Raw genomic sequence first — 22793 nt, 5'->3', positions numbered from 1 at the left:
ACACAACTTGATTTTGAAATCAAGCATTGCAAGTATACTTCATGTATATATATATATATATATATAATCTATCTCAGTCACATATATTGATTAGTTACACCTGCGCTTACCTTGTATCTCATGTCAAGATGAAGGCTGTGAAAAATAGTTTTTTATTAAGTACTATAGCTCATGTTTATCATCATCTGTCTCCATAAAAAGATTTAATGAGATACAGTTCGAAAAACGTGCACCTGTGGTCAGATTTCACGAGGGGACTCTAAAACAACATTGTATACAATATAGTATAAATATAAGTGAAAATAAAAATAGATTTAAAAAAGTGTAATGTGTATTGTAAATAAAATAAAAAATATAGTGCCGAATAGAAATTATTAGAAATTATAATAAAATAACCAGAGAGACTAATACTTAACAAAAGTGCAAGTAAGTAATATGGGATATTAAACATGATATTGAAATAAAATTATGTAAAATATTTATATCAATGTGTGTGTGTGTATGTGTGTGTGTGTCCCACTTGAACTTGAGAAATGTTTGTTTATTGTGCCCCCCCCACACACACACACACACACAACATCCGCCCCTGCTTGCATCCATTAAATAAATAAATGAATAAATAAATAAATCCTTGTTTTAGTGGAGATCTTTCATCCTGAATAGTTGGATATAGTAGTAACAGTTACCTTCCTCCCTGTGTGGCCACTTTAAACACTGCACTTCCTGGTTGGTCGGTTTCAAGGCGCCCCACCCCCCCCCACTCCCTCAAAGTCTGTGAAGTTCAACCAGACGCTTCGCACTAAATAAAACTTTTACTTAAACCCAACTAAACGTGCACGTGTTCCCCCCCCGAACAGCGGGAAATGAAGTGTTAACACGTGTTGTTTCCCCTCGCACGCACTTTGGACGAACACGGGAAACTTATCAAAAGTAAAATTAAGAGTCAAAGCACCAGAAACATTCACGCTCGACACAAGGAAACGAGCTGCAGCTGAAGTGAGTGCACGAGCCTCACATCCTGTATTGTGACTTTAAGACACTTGAAACCGCCCGGCTCCGTGTTAGCGTGAGCAAACTTGTGCACCGTAACTTTTTACTTGGAACTTTAATGAACAGGTATTTATTGTTTGCTTTGATCGGCGCAGTTAGCTCTTCTCTCGCTCGCTCGGCGCGGTTCTTCTTCGCCCAGTATGCGTGTTTGCAGACGGGGAGCGGCCGCGGTGACATGCATGTTGTTAATCTGGCCCTAACCGCTGGGAACTGACTTCTGCACATTAACGCTAAAAAAAACACAACAACAACAACAACAAAAACAAAACAACGCGGTGCTGTGAGAGCGACGGACCCAATGGACCCTTCTCCGTCCATTATAACGCAAGTGACCAGGGAGGAGGAGGAGGAGGAGGAAGACGCTCGCGGTGAGGAAGGTGAGTTTGTGTGTATGTGTGTGTTGGGGGGGGGGGGGAGAAGTTTTCTGGAAGTTTTCAGCTGCGCATGACACTGTGACCGGGACACGGGACACTCGGGGCGGAGAGGGGTCACTGCTGTCAGCTGCTGCTCCCACAGACCCACCTACACTGGTCCCAGTTCCAGTACACAACCACGTACATGTAGAACCCCACCAGCACCACCAGCCCCCGGGTTCTTCTCACTGTTCTGACCCGGCTCTGAGTTCACTGTGCCCGGCGTAGGCCCCAGCTGTGGAGAGCAGCTGTCATACATGGAACACAAAGTAAGGACATGTGATTTAAACAAGCGTCTGAAGCTGAAAGTGACTTAGTTGTGTTGCGCAAAGTTTGCGTTGAGTAATGCGTCCATTCCACGGGGGCGGGGCCACAGGCGCTGACAGCTGACTGTCACTGTTGTTTATGGACGTTGAGCTACTTCAGCTCATTATTTATTCATTCACTTTCACAAACCGGCCACACAGAGGATCCTTTGACGTCCTGGTGAAGTCTGACACGATGTGTGATTGTTGTAGTGATCAGGAAAACACAGGCTGTTGGCCTTTAAAGCTATGAACCGTGTCAGCGGGGTTAATGTGAGGCTGCAAGCATTTTCATGTTCAGGTCAGAGGTCACCGAGAGGGTCGTTCCTAAAGCTTTAGCTTGTTGTTACTTGAAATAGTAGTTCATGGTGGATAAGATACAGTAAGATGAGATAACATACGATTAGATGAGAGGAGGTCAAATAAGATATAATGAGATGTGATACAATAAGATGAAAGTGCCAGTGGGTGCTGGATCCTTTCAGCCTCTCATGAGTCGTCAATCCTTGAACTCAGTTTTAAGAACAAGATATTTGCCTGTTTTCATCTGTAGGGAATCGGTTTATTCCGGAAGCTGCAAACGACACCAGTGGCTTCAGTGATGATGTTTACATCAAATTTAGAAATTTGACTAGTTATTAAATGCAAAATCGTCCCTAGTCCTAATGCAAATGTCGATAAAAGTGTGCGAATGAGAGCTCACCTTGGGCTAGAAGACGTCCAGGACATTTAACAAGAGCTGCTTTCACTGGAGATGCTCAGCTGACTGGAAACATCGAACACCACAAACCTGTGTAATGTTGATGCTAGAGAAGCGGCCGTTGATAAAAATCTGGCCTCCCTTTCTGTTGTAGAAGTCGACATGTAGATGAGTCTACTGTGTGCAGTAACTCACTGGTGGAGAATGTTTACTCTGAGTATAATTACTCTGATTATTGATCATCGCACTTACAGTAGGTCGGAGCACAATGGCTCTGTTTGACCCCCATGTCCTCTCCAAATATTTATTTATCTGTGTATTTCTTAGCTGCAAAAGTATTGAAATCAATCAGTACATGTAAAATTGATGAGCCCTAATTCTTGCAGCTGCTAATAAAAGTGCCACCTAGTGTTCTCCAGAAAGAAGGGATGGATCCAGGGGGCACTGGCAGTTGAAAAGTGATTGTATTCTATATTATTCTATTTTCTAAACATATTCAATGATGTGTGGCTTTAAATCAAAGAGCTAACAGTAAACAAGGAATGACTTAAATATGCACCTCACTGAATCAGACACTGTGCATGGATGTTGGACATATAATTGGACCCTTATGGCCCCAGATTTAGAAAAGTCCTAGTTGTGCCAGTGTTTCCTAACAGAGCCCAGCCGCCTGTGTTGGCCTGAGTTTTATGTGTGTGCTTTGGCTTCCTCCCACAGCAACAAGCACAAAGGTTAAGCATCAGATATGCTGCTGTCACCCATTTGGCTGTGGGTTACTGTTTGGTAATTAGCAGTGGGGGAAATGAGAAACAAATCTCCAGTAAGATCTACCAGTGTAGCTACAGGACTTAATGATATAATATCTAACAATACTCCAATTAAAATGTCACCAGACAGAGACATAAGACCAGTGGTGGTTGAAGGAAAGAAGACAGTATGAGATGATGCTCTGAATCTGTAAGTGAAATGTTTAGTCAGGAGGTGGCAGCACCGTCCAGCTCTGCCAACTCAAGCCAGGGTCTGGGTTTTACATTCTCCTGGCCAAGAGGTCATGAGTCCAAAACAGGGCGCTAGTCCAGAAGAGGGGCTGGAGGAAAAGGAAAAGGGCCGGTTGTCTCTAGCGCCTCTGTTTTCACACGGTGCTGCAGCCAAACAACGACCTCATGAATCCTTGAAAACTATGAAACTTTATTTAAAAATGTATTGTCCCAAACACCCACTGAGCCTTGAGGTTAATTATTTGTTTGGTGTCATATTTATCACACACGTCTTCTGCCATATGCAGTTTTATGGGCACAATAATGGTGCTATTAATGTGTATTTATAGTAAATATCCTTTTTCAGCGATCGTTTTCTGTTCCATCTGTCCACTGACGTCAGCTGTAACTTTAAAGTATAATAACTAGTTGTCTTTCTGCCGTCGCTTGGGACATCGTGTGAAGTGAATATTTTTCAGATGCAAAATTTCTCAAGACCTTGAGCTGACCTGACCTACGGCTGCCGTGGCCACCATGAACCTCCCGCGCCATTTGCTGCGCGGGGGTGTGAAGCAAGTTGTCAGATCGTAACAGAGTATCGGTTGTCAAAGAGGCGGAAAGTCGGTTGTGGGAGGCCTCATTCTTGCTGCATCTGGATAGGAATAGAAGCAGCCAAGCACACTGGCATGCCTTGCCCGAAAGGGTCCCAGATAAGCCCGCTTTCAGCTAAGCAGGCTAAAACATGCTGATGTGGCGTGAGGTTGTTGCTGCCGCTTGGAAATGCTGTAACCTCATTATCAGTGTCTGAGCCTCTTGGACGGGGAGGTGTGAGGAATGTCGCAGTAGTTTGCTTCGTGCTCATTCCTGCCACCTAATTACTCACGATTAAACAAAGAGCTGCAGCTAAGAAGTGGAGCCACGATCACAACAGTGTGATTAGCATGTCATTTGTATAATAGACACTGGTGTGAAAGACCGTACCTACCTCAGCTGCCTGTGGCACATTTGGCTAAACTGGGTTTGCCATCTGCTTTTTAAAATGCGGGTGCATCTATGATCAGTGTGTGGCCCTGAACTACCAGTGGACTGTCGGCTTTAAGAGGTTTTCCTTGGTCCTGTATGATCTGACCTACACATGCAACATGGGGCTGCTCAGTAAAAAGCTGTTTATGCTACTTCAGGCTATTTGGGGGATGACTAAACTTTGAAGAAAACTACTAGACATGGCTCAATATGAATGAGGGGTTATAGACAAGTTTGGGAGCTAGGGTAGAAGTACATGCTTTACAGCTCTTGTTACATGCAAATGAAATTCAATTGAGTGATTATTAATTAATTAATTAATTAATTTAGTATTGTGCAGTCATCTGTCACCCCCATTCTCAAGGGCTTATCACCCACTTTTATTTCCAGCCAATTGGTATTTATTTACGTTTTGGAAACAAAGCCATTCCTGTGACTCCAGTGAACTATGACGAGAGCCATAATCTACAAATGAACAAAACTTGGACCAGCGGTGAACCTTTCCAGGACCTTTCGAGCACTTTGATGACTCGTCCATGAGATCTGAAGATCTGCAGGCCTGACTTGCCTCTGTTAAGATCAGTGTTCACGATTCAGAAATAAGAAACCACTGTTATCCAAAATGAAGACAAAGGCTCATCTTACATTTGCCACAAAAACATCTAGTGGACCCCCAAGACTTTTGGAATAACACTTTTAGGGAAGAAGAAGAAGAAAGGAAGCTTTTGGAAAACATGGGTCCCATTACATCTGGCATAAAGCTAACACAGAGTTTCACAATAAGAACATCATACCAAACATTAAACACGGTGGTTGTGTTGTGGTCTGGAGGTGCTTTGCTGCTTCATGATGAGACCATGAATTTGCTCTCTATCAACATCTATCTTTATGCAGCAGGACAATGATCTGAAGCACACAAGCAAGTCGACCTCTGAATGGCTCACAAGAAATAAAGTCAAAGTTTCCAAGTGGCTTAGTCATGTCCGAACTTAAATCAAATTGAGATACTTTGCCAAGACCTCAAACGGACAATTCATGCTTGAAAATCCTCCAATGTGGCTGAATTAAATTATTTTAATTGCAGTTGTTTCCGCTCAGGGTGGAAGAACCAGTCACTAGATTTTTGGAGGCAATTACTTTTTGGATTGTGTGTATACTCACATTGTTTTTATCTTATATTAAGATTAGTTGGATCATCCAAAACATTTAAATGTGACAACTAATCAAAAATAGAAAAATAAAATATAGAAAAAGGGTCAAATACTTTGGTTGGTTTGGTTTTGGTGACCTCTTTTTATTTTGGACCTGAAGTCCTTCCATAAGGAGCCAGTGTCTGTTCAGGTCCACATTCTGTTGATGTTGACATTTGCAATGTAGACATGATGGTTCGGAGGCTTTGGGAATGACATGATGTTGCAGAGTGTACAGTGTCAGTGGCTTAATTTAGTTTCATTTTTCTCCGGGTGCACTGTGAAACATCTCAGCGCAGTGTACACACGCTGCTGAGCCATTTCCTGCTGCGGAGTGTGGGTTAAACACGGCTTTGTCCAGGGCCTGTTTTCTTTGTGGCCTGGTCTGAGTATGTCGCGCATGTATAGAGAATCTCACCGTTAACCGCTGTCAGCAGCTGCTCTGCTCGTCTATTTTTAGTGCTCTGATGTGTAATTTCAGAAGTGGTTATGCACCGGGCCGCGTGACGTCTTTTAACACTCGGGCTTCACCTGCCCAGTTCCCTCGCCACACGTGTTTGCACACAAACCTTTCATCTTGGGACCAGGAAGCATGTCGGCGCCATAATGACCTGCTCTCCAGTGGCTTCGTCCACTTTAAGCTCCAGTTGATTGAAGCAGTCATCAGGACAAGTCCATAGGGAATAACACGGACGAAGAGAAAGGTTAACAGTGTTTTTAATGAGCTGAGGTACATTGATAAATGTATACTAGGATTTAAGTGCTGTAATATGTCTATCTGTGTTTTGTTTTTACTAATATATATTTCATTTTATAATCTGGGGTTTGTGTTTTGTATGTAAAGCCGGTAGTTACCTCAATAATATTAAAATATGTCATAACTATTATCATAATGTGGTGATAAAAAAAAAACATTCTCATAGAAAATTAAACTGAACAGATGTATTTACAGAATCAGGTTTTACGCTAATAAATTATGTGTAATCAAAGCAGTTTATGGGTTAAGAACAGAGGATGTAGCACCTTGTTATTAGGCACATTTTGATTTGTGGATATGGGCTATACAAATAAAAATGTATTGATTGAATTTCTTTAACCTGCAGTATATCTGATTTCCAATATTCCTCCATTAGATAAAGATTTAAAGTTACAGTGAAAACTATTTCAACATTTACTTAATATAATAACAATAATTTGGCTTTTAATGGCTGGGTTTATACATCCAGGTGAACAGTAAACATACAGCACAGGGCTGTTATTAATGACTACTTTGATTATTGATTTAATCTGACATTTACTTTCTATGTTTACAGATTTTTTTTGTATTATAAAAGTAGTGATTAAAAACAATTTAACATTTAAAAATCTTGAGGTCCAAGTTTGAGCTGGAGTTTCTCATTCTCCATTTTTTTTTTACTATGACATAGGACAGAGATGAGCCACAAATCCTTCTTGCTTTAATCAAGTTCAGATTATTTCAGGCTGTCGGGTCCGTGATGCGCCCCCCCCCCACACTGAGGCTACAGATTTAGTCTTGTCTGAGCGGCTCGCTAATGTCCCGGCTGACAGCTCTGACATCAGGGCTCAGCTGGTTTCTCCGAGTTTTTCTTTCTTTCTAAATACCAGCTCTCATCACGCTGACACCAGCTGGTGGTGTTTTCTATCTGTTGTTACATGGGTTAGTGAAGTTAAGACAAAATGTTAACTAGTATACAATACGTGTGTTTTTATGTCATCATCACGTCTCATGTGTGCAACCAAAAATACCAACGTTTAATGGTAAATGTTGTTTTCATTATTTTTGTCTTTTGTCAGTGCAATGTGCAACAACTCATTATAAAGTTGAAGATCAACAAAGTTCAAACCTTTTTTATTTTGAAAAAAACAAACAACTTTACTTTTGTTTTCACAAATATTCAGCAAACGTTTCTGGTTTATCAGAAAAACAAGTTTTCAACAGCTTTTTGTTAATAGAAATACTTACAAAATGATGCTTCTCTCTGTGTAATGTTTGGCGTTATGCGTGCCGTAGAGAAACAACTGTAATTTAAACAAATTCTTAGAATGAAACAATAATAACATCCACCAGGATGTCGTCACCTGATTATTTTTGTGGGCTGAACCGTACACGTTTGCGCTCTTATGCAATCTGTTTTAACCTTTTGCTGCGCATCTGAAATAGCCGGAGACAGACTATACACCGAACACAGCAGGGGTCCGGCTGACATGAGGTGCTGCCCGGATCAGATACCCTGGACGAGCGCTGGCGGATCCAGCCCTTGCCAGATGTGACTTAACAAAATACACGTTACTCTAGTTACTGATGGAATAAAACTGTAGCAAAACACAAGTGCATACAGAAAATATTACATTGTCCATTGATTTGCATTTTAACTGTAGTTACTGCCTGATATGATCTTTTGTGCTGAAGAATGATCACAGTCAGTCCCACAGATTTTAAATTGAGATGAAAGAGCAGTGGTCTCAGTGGTTTCAGCCACTTCCCGGAATGTGTATATCTATCGATTTTGAGGAATGTGGAATCAGTACAGTATGTCCATCATCTCTTATATAACCTCTATCTCTCTCTCGTTCTGCTTCAGGTGCCCACACAGTTTCCCCATCGAGGAAGCCTCGCAGCAGAGGCCTTTTCCGCAGTCTCTTCTGCTGCCTGTGTCGCAAAGAATCAGAGCCGACTCCGGTGAGGAACAATGTCCCCTTACTGGAAGAAAATGGGACTCTGTCAAAAGTAAGTTCCTCTGGCAACATCCCTCCAGCTCCTCCTAACGAGATTGACTTTCTCTCGCCCTCCTCCTCGCTCGTCTGCTGAGCAGCATGTGGTCCGCACTGATTGACAGCCACGTGACGCCTGAAACACATGTTTTCTTGGCTCAAAGCTGTCGGTGTTTACTCACCTCTCCTGTGCCGAGAAGTATCGTGCAGCAGCATTTCAAAATTTACTCCATGTTCAGGCATCAATCAAAAGGACGAAGAATTACAAGAAGTGCAGGAGTTGGGAGTAAATGTTACAGGAAGATCGCTGCTCGCCCAAAAGTCCAAAAACAGACACCGTAGCGGTGCCACAAGCAGGACACACAACACTAGATCCTGCATTGGAGACATCCTTTGGCTTAGAAAACTATGATACAGATCAGATATCAGGCATGATCCGATTAATTTTAGAAACTGATAACTGATCCATTACTACACAGATTATGTGTGAACGGTGTTTGAAAATGAAAAAAATGTTAATAGGGTTTGGATGTTTACGTTTGTGGAATGGTGCTTAATCCACCAGTGACCACTACTCCTTTAATTATCTTTTTTGTGATTATACTTCCCATAGCACAAGTGATTATAGTTATGGAAAACAACTTGGCTTTAGTCGGTTATGGTCTGAAGATCAAGTAGTCAAGATCTTCTCACGTGTCCGTTTCAGATTTATGCCTGACTTCAGCCTTTTATAGAGATTTGATATTCCAGAAGTTATTTGTCACTTCTTTCCAAGCCCCCAAAATAAATTGCTTGGTCTCTGGTGAAGGAAGGGGGGGGGGGGGGGGGGGGGGGGGTTGAGTCAAGCGCTAGTCTCAGTTTTGGTTGTGACAACCTGTCATGTCATCGTGCATGCTGCTCCTGTTGCTGTTACTCTCTCAGGCTCCTCAGTGACTCCCCCTTCCAGCCATGTGAATATCCACTCTGAATGGACCCTGACCAGTTACCCGTCGCTCTGCTGGACTTGTACTCCGCAGGATCCTTAGAGACGGCAACATCCTGACCCAATGCATAGAGGATAAACTTTGAGCAAACATAGACTGACAAAGCATTTCACGATGTATTTGGAAAACTCTGCGCAAGTTAAAGTCTCTGGAGAAGGGGAGCCATCAGTGGAAGTCATGCTTGCAGAACAATGCCAGGTTCCCGATTTAACAGAAGCTGCAGATTTAACCAGCCCTTCGAAAGGAAGCACTGAACTCGGCATGAACGTCCTTGTGGAATACACAGAGCAAGTTGTCAGCAGAGTTATGGACTCGTCTCTCCTTTGCATGGAGCACTGCAGGATGAGTGGAGATGAGGCTGAATACAGCAGATATTGCAACGGACACGCTGAGAGCTTTGAGCAATATTCAGCAAGCAGCATATTTTTCGAATCCGAGCAAACCCTCGATAAGTGCGAGACTTCGAGGTTAAGCCAACCATTTAATGAATGTGCTCAACACTGCGAGTGTTTTAAACCTTGCAAGTCCTCTGAGCACAGTGCTAATCATAGCGTAGCTTGCAACAAATGTTGTCCTTGCTGTGAACACTGGACAGAACACCTCGGACTATTTCAGCAATGCAAGCCCCCCGGTCAACAGTTTGAGTCTCTCGACTTTGAGCGAGACAAATTGGCAATAAAATGTGACAGTTTAGGGCTGTGTGAAATGTCTGATTTCATAGCGGAGAGCACCGAGCAGCTGGAGTTACTCCAACAATACGAGTCTCCTGATCAGCAGAGCGAGTGCTCTGACTCGGAACCGGACACAGCGACAGAGGACTTTGAACAATGTGAAGTGGGTGGTTGCCAACCCAACATCTGTGATTCAGTGGACTCACTGGACTGTGGCACTGAACTCTGTGAGTATGATGAAATGCAAATTGAGTACGCAAATGGTGATGAGGAGGATGACGAGGAGGATGAGGATGAAGATGAAGAAGAGAGCTATCTATGTGAACAAAATGAAACTGAGGTCGGACTATCAGAAGATGTAAATTCCTCACATTTGAATACGCCGGTCCCTGTTTGCTTTGATGACAGTGAACATGTCAGTTTTGAGGACGCTGAAGAACTCTCTCCGCAAACTCCGACACTAGACATGTCAGCAGATGACTGTGAGATGTGTGGAAGCGAAGAGTACGAAACCACGCAGCCGTGTGCAACTTCTGACAAAACCTCCGATGGCTTTTACACTGAAGAAGACAGTTTCTCCGATTGCTCCTCTATTGAAACAAAATCCTTTAAGACCTGTCCTGATGGCAGCATCCCGTCGGATCCCTGCTCCGATTCATCTGGGGAATCGGAAAAGGGAGTTCAGGGAGATTCAAGCGATGAGCAGACGCAGTGGGAATCGTTTGAAGACGATGAAGAAACGGAACAAAGGCACGCTAATGAAAGTGACGAGGATGAAACGAAAACACCCGCCGCGGTTGATATTGTTATTGGGGATTACTTTGATTTATTCGACAGAGCCGACCATTACGGACACGCATTTGCACCAAAGCACCATTACATCTCCTGCTTTGATGGTGGGGATGTACACGAAGGCCTGAACCTTGAAAAAGAGGCTGCGAGACGTAATGCCAAAAATGCGTTTACGTACGAGGAAGCCAGTGAGGAAATGAGTATCCAGGAAGCGGGTGTATGTCCTGAAGAAGCATGTGATGCAAGTCAAAGAGATGATTGTGAGTCAGAGATAAACCCAGAAGACTTGATCATAGATTCAGAGTCAAGTTTCGCAGAATATGATGAGGTTCAGGAAGAAGAGAGTGAAGCCTGTGAACTTTACACAGAGTATCACGAGGAAGCAGAGGAAGATGAAGACACTTTTGATAGAGAAACAGCTGAGGGCCATGTTTCTGAAATCTGCAACGAAGACAAAGACGAAGAGGAAGAGGAAGAGGAGATCTGCCTGTCCTCTGGTCATGAGGAGAGCATGTCTGCACCATGTGCCGAGAACATCTCCGTTGAAGGTGATGCTTATGAAGAGGAGGTCTTTGAATCCCTTGGCGACAGTGCGTCTTCAATTGATCTTTGCAGAAAGGATGACGAGTCGGAGCCCGATGATAAAGCAGCTATTGAATGTTCCGAAATGGAGCCATATTGGTGGCTTATAGATAATGAAGGTGATGAAGAGGCGTGTGAACCAGGTGTTGAGGATTACTATGCGTATCAGATTCAAAGTGCTCAGTCATCTGTTAAACAAGCCCTGAAAGGACTTATTACCGAGTCCCCCGCCCCTGGAGTTTGTCCAGCGGAGAGCGAAGCCGTCGGATTGGCAGTTAGTGAAGATATTGAACCGAGCGAGAACTTGGCCAGCTGCTCTGCCGCGGAAGAAACGGCCAATAAAATAATTCTGAAATCAGACAAGGACATCTCAACCGGGACGAGGTATCCTCTAGATATTATCCACAGCGTTGTCCCCGAACATGCCAAACTGGAGGGAGGCGATGCACAGACGGAGGAAAACGACTGCGAACAGGGCAGAGATTCAGAGGAGGAGGAGGAGGAGAGTGACGATGAATCCTCTGAGGCCTGCGACTGCGACTACTGCATTCCACCAACCGAGCAGGTATTGCACCTCAACTGTGAAGCATCGAAGGACTGATTTGAGCTTTCAGAAGTGGGGCTGAAATGCTGAGGGGCTATTTTTACAGCAGTAAGGCGCTGCTGTCGACCGTGGCAGTGAATAAGTTACAGGAGATCTTCACTTGGCAGATTGTGTGGTATCTGTGTCAAACTCCAGCGCTGCCATTATCCTCACGTGGCAGCTCGCTGTACACAGACAAACACACGCACCGGGATACAGACGGCCTGTACGCTCATGCCAACTTGTTTTTAGAATCATAATCACACTAGCAAACACTGATGTCTGGCCACTTGTTGAAGGATGGGGCACAGTATGACGATATTATACATGCTCCATCAACATTGCAGCAGCTGTAGCATCCAAGGTTTCTTGTAACCCTTCACCGAAACAACACAACACAAGCCAGTGGCTCTTAAGTGACGAGAAACACACACACACACACAATGAATAGTATGTGTCCTACATATTGAGATTGTACTTTCTCAGATTGAAATTTAATAACCTGTAAAGCGTAGCTGCTGCTCATATTGTGGGCTTCAAAGCTAAAAGGACTTTCTTTTTATTCAAGTTTTCCATTAATGAGCTTAAGTTCTAAAACTAAATTTGTTTGTCTTCAGGTTCCAGGAAAACCTCTGCTCCCACGGATACAATCGAACGACGCGGGGAAGATCTGTGTGGTCATTGATTTGGATGAAACACTAGTCCATAGTTCATTTAAGGTAAGTTTGCCTGTGTGACCTACTTTCTCTTTGTTAATGGCGCTGCTCCAGTATGGATTTGTTGGGGGCGGATGCCAGTTACTGATACTGGGGGAGTAAAAAAAATGTCCAATACCCGTTGCATGAGCCAAAGTTAATATTTAACCTGTTTCTTTAATTGTTCAGGCTGCAGATATTTGTTTTATTGAAACTAGGATATAGATCAATTTGTTTGTTGGGTTATAGACAAAGACAGGAGGAGGGTTCGATGTTTTCTGTCACATTTGCTTTTAAGTATTAATGAAAACTAGAAAATGCATCATGAACACATGGATCCTTTTTGAAGGCGTCATATTAAGGAGCTGATATATATTTATATATGGCAAAGAAATTGACTGATTCCTATGATGTTGTTTTCAAGGCCCTTGGACAAATAAGGTTAATTGTTATTTTACAATATAACATTGACATTGTTATAAATAACTATAAACAATAAGAAAACAAAAACAACCAAATATATAGAACTGGAATTAAGAAAATCAAATGTTTTTTTTATGTAAAATGAAATAAAAGCTATTGGCAACAAATATATACGCTGATACTCATATATCTGTAAAAGGCTCATATCGATATCACCAGTCACCCATTTTGTTGGTGGAGATCTTATAGTTATGTGTGTAGGCTTCTATCCAACATACTGTATTATTATAATGATTTAAGAGTCAGCTTGTCGAAACTAGAAATATGAAAACACTTGTCCTCTCAGTGGGAAAACTGTCCATTCAGATGCTATAACTCCACACTGCGTTGAGTGTATATGTGATTTCAGTATTGTTAAAAGATTCATATTTGGAGTTTATGTCTTGTCCATTCGTCGCAGTGTCTGATCTGTGTGGGTGTGATACACTGTTGTCTCCCACCAGTATATTTAAAGGGTTTCTCATGGTTTAAAAATAATCCTTCTTCCAGGAAGGCCCAGGATTATGTATCATAAATACATATTTTATTATGAATCTAAATCTAAAGAGCATTAACACTTTTAAAAGGCTACAGGCGCTTTTCTTGCGTGTGCCGGTTTGTGCCAGTTGCACAAGTTTTCCACTCCATTTCAACTTGGCACACAAAGCGACACGTTGCCATTTTCTTGGCCAGGAGCAGTCACTTCCTGGAGTTGTCAGGTTGCCAGGCAACCGGCAGATACTCGAGGAAGTTGCTATTCTCAACCAAGAAATAATCCCGCGTGAAATCTTCACAGCTTGTTGTTTAGATACTATGGTTTGTATACAGAATAAACAAGGCTAAGCATTTTAATGAGCGAGCCTCAGAGGAACTGGGAGGTAGATGTTTGTAACCTCAACCAGAGTGTTAGTGCTGAAGTAATGTGACCAGCTGCACAGACACAAGAATGGGTTCAGTCTTCTCATCTAATTCTGGCCAAGTTACAGACTAACTGGTTTTCCCCCAAATCCTGAATTTAGACATTATCAACAAGATAAGATGAGCTAAGAGAAGATAAGATAAGATAAAGTGTATTGATCTCCCAACAGGGAAATTCACTTAGAGCAGCAGATAGTCAAAATAAAGTAGACAAGTGAACATGTGAAAGTATAAAACATAATTAAATAGGCAATAAAGTAAGATAAGAAACAAAAATAAATTAAATCCAGTGAATAAGTACATAATATACACCTTTACACTACAGATAGAATTTGTATTTGTAAAGAAATGCACTGAAAGAAAGTGCAGTGGCCCAGGATGATTGCATGAGGATGTGTATATATATATATATATATATATATATATATATATATATATATATATATATATATATATATATTGAAATAAACAAACACATATAGACTGTTATATATGCGTTGGCAGATATGTTATACACTATGAATATGAATGTAATATGTATTTATTGTAGTGAAACATGAATGTAATCAGTGCTATACACTGGAGTTTAGTGAGATCTGGTTTCTGGTGCTAAGAGCCAGTTACAAACCAGCAGCTGCTCTGTGCACAAAGCAGCAGTTCATTATCTCTGATCCGTAATCAGTTTTCAGTAGTTCTCACTGAAACTGGATCTGACAAAGTCTGTGGTCTGTGGTAAAGTCTGTGGTATCAACAGCATGATTTCTGAAGGTGTCACCATCTTGATAATATATTGTAGTGTGTATTTTAAGTTAGCTGGGGTAATCTGAATATATATATATAGTGAATCACCCTGGGTTCTTTTTAAGTAATAATAATACGTTTTGTTTTCTTCAAAATGTATTTATACTTTTGTTTATAATTATGATTTGATTTAATTGCATACAAGTTTTGTGTTTACCTGTTTTTAAAAGGATTCTCATTGAGTATCTGCTATCAGATTCCTTGTTGACTGTCAAAGCAAACAATCCACGTGCCAACTTGTGGTCGACATAAATAGCAGGGTAGGATTTGCACTGCATCATTTTGCATTTTAGGAGGCACATCACAGGAGGCGCGGACTCGTATGTCAAATATACATTAGCTGTTGATTTTCTGGTTCATCTCCAGGCGTCTTAAATCCAAGATCTCTTAAAAATGTATTGATTTTCAAGGACGAAAAGTAATAATAATAATAATACAATTTAATGAGATTCAAGGAACCATCTTCAATGACCTGTCATATCAATATCTTCTTCTTTAAAAAAAATGGCTTGTGATTACAAATACCGACGTAAATATTGTACTTTCAACTAAGAAAAATGACAATTACAAATATTTCAAACTATAATCTCAAACTGCACGGTTGTAGTGTTAATACGCTTTCATAAACTGTGCTGCGTTTTTTATTGTTCCTTGAAATAACTGGCGTCCTTTTGTTTAGCTTGATGCCTTTTTAAGGTAACATTCAGTGAACAAATCAAAAGTCAAGGCTCCTGTGTCACGACAAATTATGTAATGAATGCCATGTGGTGTTTGGTCCTTCTCAGGTCACTGACCGTCCTAAAGGATGTCACTGGATATTGCTGCTCGCTATGTGTAAACAGGGTCAGAGTCTGTGAACCCCGTGTTTAAAACAAGGTGGATAATAAAAGTCATTATTACTCTGACACATAAAGAGAGCATCAGGTAACACAGTTGGTTTTAAAGGTTTGGTTGGTTTTTTTTGGAAGAGAGGAGAGCTGGGCAACTCGCTTTTAAAGAAACAAAGAGAGAAAACTGTAAAAAAAAAAACAATAAGGGTGCACGATCTATATTAAAAAGTATTTTATATCAACCTTAAGTCAAGTCATTGGGAAACTGTTTTCAATCTGTTGCTGTCAGACCATCCCGCTCTTTATTCAAATGTGACCTCTGTGTCTTCTTCACACTGCTCATTTGAAACTGTCTCCAGTAGGACACAGCTTTTTGCATTAATAACTAAATACATCAACAGATATTTTATTTTCAAATCAAACATTCATTTAGAAAATCGTTTTTATTTTTGAATCAGGAGAATAAGTTGCATTTGAACCTCTGTCCCTGTACAGATCATACACACGTGTTGAGTGAGCTGGTGTTTGTGTGTTTGTTCAAACCAGTGACTCACACCGATTACTCACATTCAAACAAACGAGATTTCGAGAAGAAAATTCGTTATTTCACAAGCTGTATTTTTATGAGAATAAAGGTAAAGAAACATTTTTAGGAAATAAGCACCAAGGAGAATCCTGTTTGCACAGAGATGAAACCGACAATATTCAGTCAGAATTGAAAGTTTCCTACAGTCTTTTAATATTTTGTTATTTGTGAAACCTAAACTAAAGAATAAATTAACAATATAAAACAGACAGATTTTATGATTTGTTCCACCATAAATTTACTTGTTGCCTTAAAAGTATGACTTTATTCTCTTTTAAAAGTGCGACTTTGTTCCTGTAAAAAAAAATTCTCGTAATTAACCACTTTATTCACGTTATATTACGACTTTGTTCCTGAAATAATAGTTTTCTTTAACATGACCCTAATGAGCAGAGAGTTGCTGGTGTAGAAAGTTAAACACTAAACCCTGGATTTGCTTTTAGTTTGAAGATGTGCTATAGTTTGATTTCAAGCAGATATTCCTCCTGGTAATGGAAGTTGTTTACATATTTGTTATTTAATATAGATTTTCTAAAACATTGGATCAGTTGGCGATGGACAGAACATAAACTAGAACTGTTAATTAATTATGGATGTAGACTCACACTTTGGGCCGGGAAATAAAACAATATCAATAATTATTTCAATATCATTTTCATTTACAGTAATAAAATAAAAGTTTTTAAAAGAAATAATAATGTGGCACCTCCTGTGGTGTTTATGACTCAGACCTTCCATTTGAGAAGCATATTTCAGGGGTGAGAACTGCCCGAAAATAAATCAGATATTTTTTATGAGCCTTGTCACTTTCGGTCGAGCCTGTATTTCAATGATGGAATTGACAAGAGTGGTATTATGAACCGTGTTGTGTGACTGTGAAGTCGCTGAGGTGGCGTCTGGGCGTCTCTCTGACACATCTCCACTTCTGACTCACGAGCATCACGCTCATCTCTGCACAGTGTTGATTTTATAAGGAAACTGTACTTACTCTTGAATCTTGAATCTTGAATCTAACGCTCCTCTCTTGTTTTTCTACAGCCAGTGAACAATGCTGACTTTATCATTCCAGTGGAAATCGATGGAACAGTTCACCAGGTATGCACTGTTTAAACAAGCAGGATTGATTATGAGCACTTTACATTGCTGCACTGCACAAACACACACAGAAACCAGGGTAGAGCCCAAACACCACCTCCATGACATGAAAAAAACGTCGGGCGGTTTACAAGCTCTCTGGATTAGGATTCAAACGTTGTACCCGGACTCCGGTTTGCACTGGAAACACTGCGCTGGTGCCTTGACAGTGCTGCAGCCCTGTCTGTTGATGGCTCCGAGCAGCAGGTGGCTATTTCAGGGGGCTGACGAAATGACGAAACCCTGGCAGGCTTCTCAGAAACCGCCGGCCATCAATCAGTCCTGCGGCGCATGTTGTGCCCTGCTCATTGGTGCCCGGGGGACGGCGGTGGCTGTAAATGGTAACTGCAATCTGTTGTGCTGGGGCCACCCCCCCCCTCAGAAGACAGAGGAGCTCTGATGCCCACAGGGCCTGGGTCTGGTTCAAGTAATCCAGGATAGGCTTGTTTTAGTGGGGAAAGCCTATTCAGGACGACTTGGTTCAGAAACAAGGCCGCCAGCAACTTAGTGCAAGTAGATCTAAAAACATTACAATTTATATTTAATTAATGTCACAATATACAATTATCAAAAGTGGGTCACACTATCCACTATATTTATACGTACATGCACACGCCTGAATTGTAATGTTTGGTGCAGGTGCTTTACTTCATGTGCAGATACATTTGTTTTCTTCTCAATGAAATAAGATTAGATCTTCTCTTATTCTTACATTTCCCCCCCCTCAGTACTTTGTGATGCTATGATCATATTTCTAACTAGAATGTCAGTAGAATGCAAACCCCTGCCAGGGTCCAACAGGCCCCTTATGAAACATTATTTAAATCCATAATGATCAGCCCATACTACACACACTTAAGCTGCTTTCAGACATTCACCAGACTCTGCAGTTCCTCCGTAGTTTCTCCGAGGAGGTGCACGTGTGAAGGCAAATGTCCGAGTGAGACGCTCCACAGTTTGTACCGACTTTATCCCCCTGACCTCCGAGTATAAAGTCCGGAGAAATCCAGGAGGATACGTGACATACTCAAAAATGAAGAAGCAAAAAGAAAACAAAAACACGTGATCTACGCAGTTTAATTAAAGCACATAAATTTAACGGGTACTTCCCTGAGCCATACCGCATCCTACCACCAATAAAATCAGTTCAGTAGTTTTTGCAAATTCCTGCTAAACAAGCAGCGATGAAAACACAACACAAGGTAATAACTGAGTTCAATGTTCAACTCCAACTGTGTTTTTCATCTCCTGTGCCCTTTGTGTCTCCGACCAGGTGTACGTGTTGAAGAGACCCCACGTGGACGAGTTCCTCAAGAGGATGGGAGAACTGTTCGAGTGCGTTTTGTTCACCGCCAGTTTAGCCAAGGTCAGACTTCTGCTGCGTGACACACGACACATGAACACTGTTGACAAATCTATCCAGTTTGTTGTGTAAAGCGACACCTGTTGTCTCATTATGCTCAGAATTATGAAGCTGTGCGTGTGTGTGTGCAGTTTATAAGTGACCCTTCCACATACGCCCTGACACATAAAGAGATATTTACGATACCTGTCAGGGAATCCACGTTTTAACCTCAACATTTACCTCAAACTGCGTCGGCCTCAGCCCGTGCGGATCTGGTGTGAGTCATTACATCACCCACTTTCGCACATGACGCTGTCATGGGAACATCTGAGATTGTGTCAGAAATCGAATGCTGCTCTTCCGCTTGTCACGTTTACAAGCGTAAATGTTGCAGATATCACTTCTCTATGGCTCACACGTATGTCAGTGCTCACATGGAGCAGTGAAACCTGATGCAGGTTGGTTGGTGCTATATGTAGCCTATAACGTTCAGTACGTCTGACCTAGTGTTTCAGTCTTTAAATCATTTTAAAAACAGCTTGTAAAATGCAGAATAAAGGAATATTGTACAATATACAGTACTAAGTTGCAGTTTTGCTTAATATTACCATAAAAACACACCTCCTGCCTAATACAAACACAAAACGTTCGTTGACAAGCTAGTGCCAGATACAGTATTTCCCTCAGGAAGTAGGAGGAGACCAAAAAAGAGCAATAAGAGGCTGAAGTTACCTTCATCAGACCACATGACTCCAAATTAACACTAATGCTGATTTGTACTTATCTGTCCATGATGTGTTTACGCAACTAGTATAACTAACTAACACAACAATCTGTTTTCACTGTAAGTTTAGTGTCTTGTGTTTGTTTTGCTGTCTTTGAGTGGAAAGTATTGTGTGTGTTTTTTATCTATCATGCACAGTAACCTATCTAATTGATGTAAAGCAATTAAATTCCATTCATCTTCTGTTTCTCCGTAGTACGCAGATCCCGTGTCCGACCTGCTGGACAAATGGGGGGCCTTCAGGAGCCGTCTCTTCCGGGAGTCCTGCGTCTTCCACAAAGGGAACTACGTAAAAGACCTGAGCCGTTTGGGCAGAGACCTCAACAAGGTCATCATCATCGACAACTCTCCGGCCTCCTACGTCTTCCATCCCGAAAACGCTGTACGCTTTTCATATTTACCTTCTGCAATATACCGACATACAGTGTGAATGGGGTTAAAAGACATGTACCAGTTGCCTGTCATTCACTTCTACAGGCTAAAGTAGTTTTCTAATTCCACAATGTCCTATTTTTTTCCCGAAGGTTCCTGTCGTGTCCTGGTTTGATGACATGTCCGACACCGAGCTCCTCGATCTCATCCCTTTCTTTGAGAGACTAAGCACAGTGGACGACGTCTACGATATTCTGAAGCAGGAGAGGACTTCAAGTTAACAGATGCAGGGCACTAGGATGACAACGATCACCAGTGGCTGTCGTCACGGGGGCCACGGAGGCCGGTGGGCCACAGGTCCCACGCCGGCCTCCCACTACAAGGACCATACTGCAAAAAAAAAAAAAAACCTGTCATTTAATCTAATATTCTTATTGTATAGTGCATTAAAAAGAGTCACAGTAATCCTGTAGCTGGGTTCAGTGACAGTTATGTAATCCCGGTGACAGATTTTTCTTTCTTTTTTTTAAATTAATCGTGGACTTAATATAAGATTAAATGACTTCTGCAGAAATCATTTGCAGTGCAGCTAGAGCTGTTGTCATTGTGTGACAGCAGCGGTTTGTGTACATGATCAGACACGACATCAGAACCGGTCTCATGTTTTTATGTCGAGGCTGAATGGTGGACGAACAGGTTTGACCGCTGTGGCCGATCACTGTCGCTGTGCCATTCGGCGCCAATCAAACCACATCACGTCGTTTGCATGTCAGTACGATGTAGCGTTTATATCTGAGGCTCTCACACGGAATACAACAGGTCGTCAGAGACAGTCCCCTGAATCTCATCGAGCTTATTTCCCCCAAAATGTTTACATTTGAATAATTTAACAAAAATGTTTTGTGGCACGTTTCACTACAAAATGCACATTCGGACATGTGCCAAACATTTAGTGTGTTTTTGAAAAGCTGCAATTGGAATTAGGTTTTTGGTTTAAAGAAAATATACAATATTCTTTGCTGTTAGACGGAAAAGATCCAGAAACAAAAATCATGAGTAGTAGTCCTTATTCACTACAATACATGAATATGATTTAATAACTATATATAGTAATATTACTAAAACCTAATTATGAATGTGTAATAAATCTTTTAAGATGTAGTCTTATGCCCAAACTATGACAGAGTATTAGGGCCATGTTGTCAAAAAATAAATTATTGAAGATATCAATAATAATGTTGTAATTTTACCAGAATAAAGTCGTAATTTAAATTTCTCAATGAGATTGGTTCTTTTTTGTAATTTAATTGTTGTAGTATTCTGACTTTATTCTTGTAAAATTTTAATTTGAACTTATTTCTCATAAATGGCGACTTATTTAGTAAAATTACAACTTTATTCTTATATATTTATGACCTTATTGTTGTAATATTACTGTTATTTTTGTTAAATTTCTACTTAATTCTCATAAAATTACAACTTTATTCTTGTGATTTTACAAATCTATTCTTGTTGTGCTTCAACTTTATTCTTGTAAAATTATGACTTTATTGTAAAATTGCTATTTCTTTCTTGTGATTTTACTCTTGTAATATTATGAGTTTCCTCCCAATTCTGACCTTATTCTCATAATATTACAATTCTATTAATATTATGATTAATCTCGTCATATTACGACTTCTCTAAATCTCAGAATGAATTGTTTCAACATGACCCTGATACTGCGTCGTACAAAACATCAGCATCTTCATATCTACACGATCCGAGACAATATGAAACTGTAAACTTTAGACCTGGGTGGAGTTGAACAGACTGAGTTCACACTGATCGGACCTTTTATACACAGACGAGTACCCCTGCAGAAATAGTGAGGTTATTTTTGTACATACAGAATATCAGACTGTTAGGCAATCATTGTGACTTGGTTTTAATCCTATTTGATGTAATATTATTTTATCCTTTTTGGAGATTTTTTAGCTGAATTGGCCACGCCCCCCCTGTGTGTGTGGCCCCTTCGATAATGCAATAACTGTTAATGTGTGACCTGCTAAGGGCGTCTGAGGTAAGTGAGTGGTTTGATTTCGAAAGCGCACTTTGACGCCTCCTGTTGGTAAACTTGAATACAAAACCTTTTTTCTTTGTGTGTAAGGCACCAGCGGAGTCGAGTGTCCTTCCTGATCGATGTGTAAATTCAGTTTCTGAGGGGAAACTCGTGCCATACATGTTGGATCACCCTGCTTTACTTTGCCTCAGCCTGGAGCGAGTGTTTATATAATGTGTGTGAGAGTGTGTGTGTGTGGTTTGCAGGGTGCGGATTTACATGAGAATTTAAAAAAAACAAGATGCTTTGACAAGTCATGAGAAACATAACCTTATTCTTGGAATAATGATTTACTTTTTTTTTTTTTTTTTTTTTTACTGTATTATACAACCAGAGTATTAACGATATGCCTCGTGTTTTAAAAAAATAAAATAAAAAAAAAAAGTTTTTAAATTGCTGCTGACAAATGGTTAAGATTGCAAAAAAAAAAAAAGACAAATATTTCTACCTTGCATCAATAAAGCATGTTTTATTGAAACGGGTCTTATTTCACTTCAGTACTTATTTCCCCCCCGACATACCTGACGCTCAACACAACATAGCAGGGGGGGGAAACAAGTCCAATGGAAAAAATGGAATATGGCACAGAGTTGATATGAAAACAACTTATCATTCACCAATAAGTTCAAATGTAAAAACCCACTCAACACGCACGTCAGCAAATCAAGCTGGTTATCAATCAAGGTGATCAAGTAATTTTCTGTGACCTAGTTCTCTCTTGAATTACTTGATTTTTTTTTTGGCCCAATGTATTTACATCACA

At 40.8% G+C, this 22793-nt stretch overlaps 1 protein-coding gene across 2 annotated transcripts; it reads left to right on the top strand.

Moving 5' to 3' along the window:
* The first annotated feature begins 801 nt into the window (after positions 1-801).
* On the top strand, positions 802-22509 carry ctdsp1 (CTD (carboxy-terminal domain, RNA polymerase II, polypeptide A) small phosphatase 1). 2 transcript variants are annotated; one of them, XM_034573826.1, is made up of 7 exons: positions 802-1427; positions 8262-8407; positions 12620-12721; positions 17333-17389; positions 18702-18794; positions 19754-19939; positions 20082-22509. In XM_034573826.1, exons 1-7 carry the CDS (start codon positions 1349-1351, stop codon positions 20208-20210), a joined length of 792 nt encoding a protein of 263 aa, XP_034429717.1. In that variant the 5' UTR covers positions 802-1348; the 3' UTR covers positions 20211-22509. The 2 variants fall into 2 exon arrangements, with proteins under 2 accessions (XP_034429717.1, XP_034429716.1); XM_034573825.1 differs by lacking the exons at positions 802-1427; positions 8262-8407 and adding an exon at positions 9173-11984.
* Positions 22510-22793: the final 284 nt, after the last annotated feature.

The sequence above is a fragment of the Hippoglossus hippoglossus genome, chromosome 21 (genome assembly GCF_009819705.1).
Source record: "Hippoglossus hippoglossus isolate fHipHip1 chromosome 21, fHipHip1.pri, whole genome shotgun sequence".
In the NCBI taxonomy this organism is placed as follows: Eukaryota; Metazoa; Chordata; class Actinopteri; order Pleuronectiformes; family Pleuronectidae; genus Hippoglossus; species Hippoglossus hippoglossus.
This window is presented reverse-complemented; position numbering and strand designations above follow the sequence as displayed.

Bases quoted from the DNA above. Each gene is read 5' to 3' on its own strand.
- ctdsp1 (XM_034573825.1), top strand. From the start codon at position 9,489: ATGTATTTGGAAAACTCTGCGCAAGTTAAAGTCTCTGGAGAAGGGGAG. The intron at 11,985-12,619 runs GTATTGCACCTC...GTTTGTCTTCAG, and splicing joins GCATTCCACCAACCGAGCAG to GTTCCAGGAAAACCTCTGCT. The intron at 19,940-20,081 runs GTACGCTTTTCA...TTTTTCCCGAAG, and splicing joins TCTTCCATCCCGAAAACGCT to GTTCCTGTCGTGTCCTGGTT.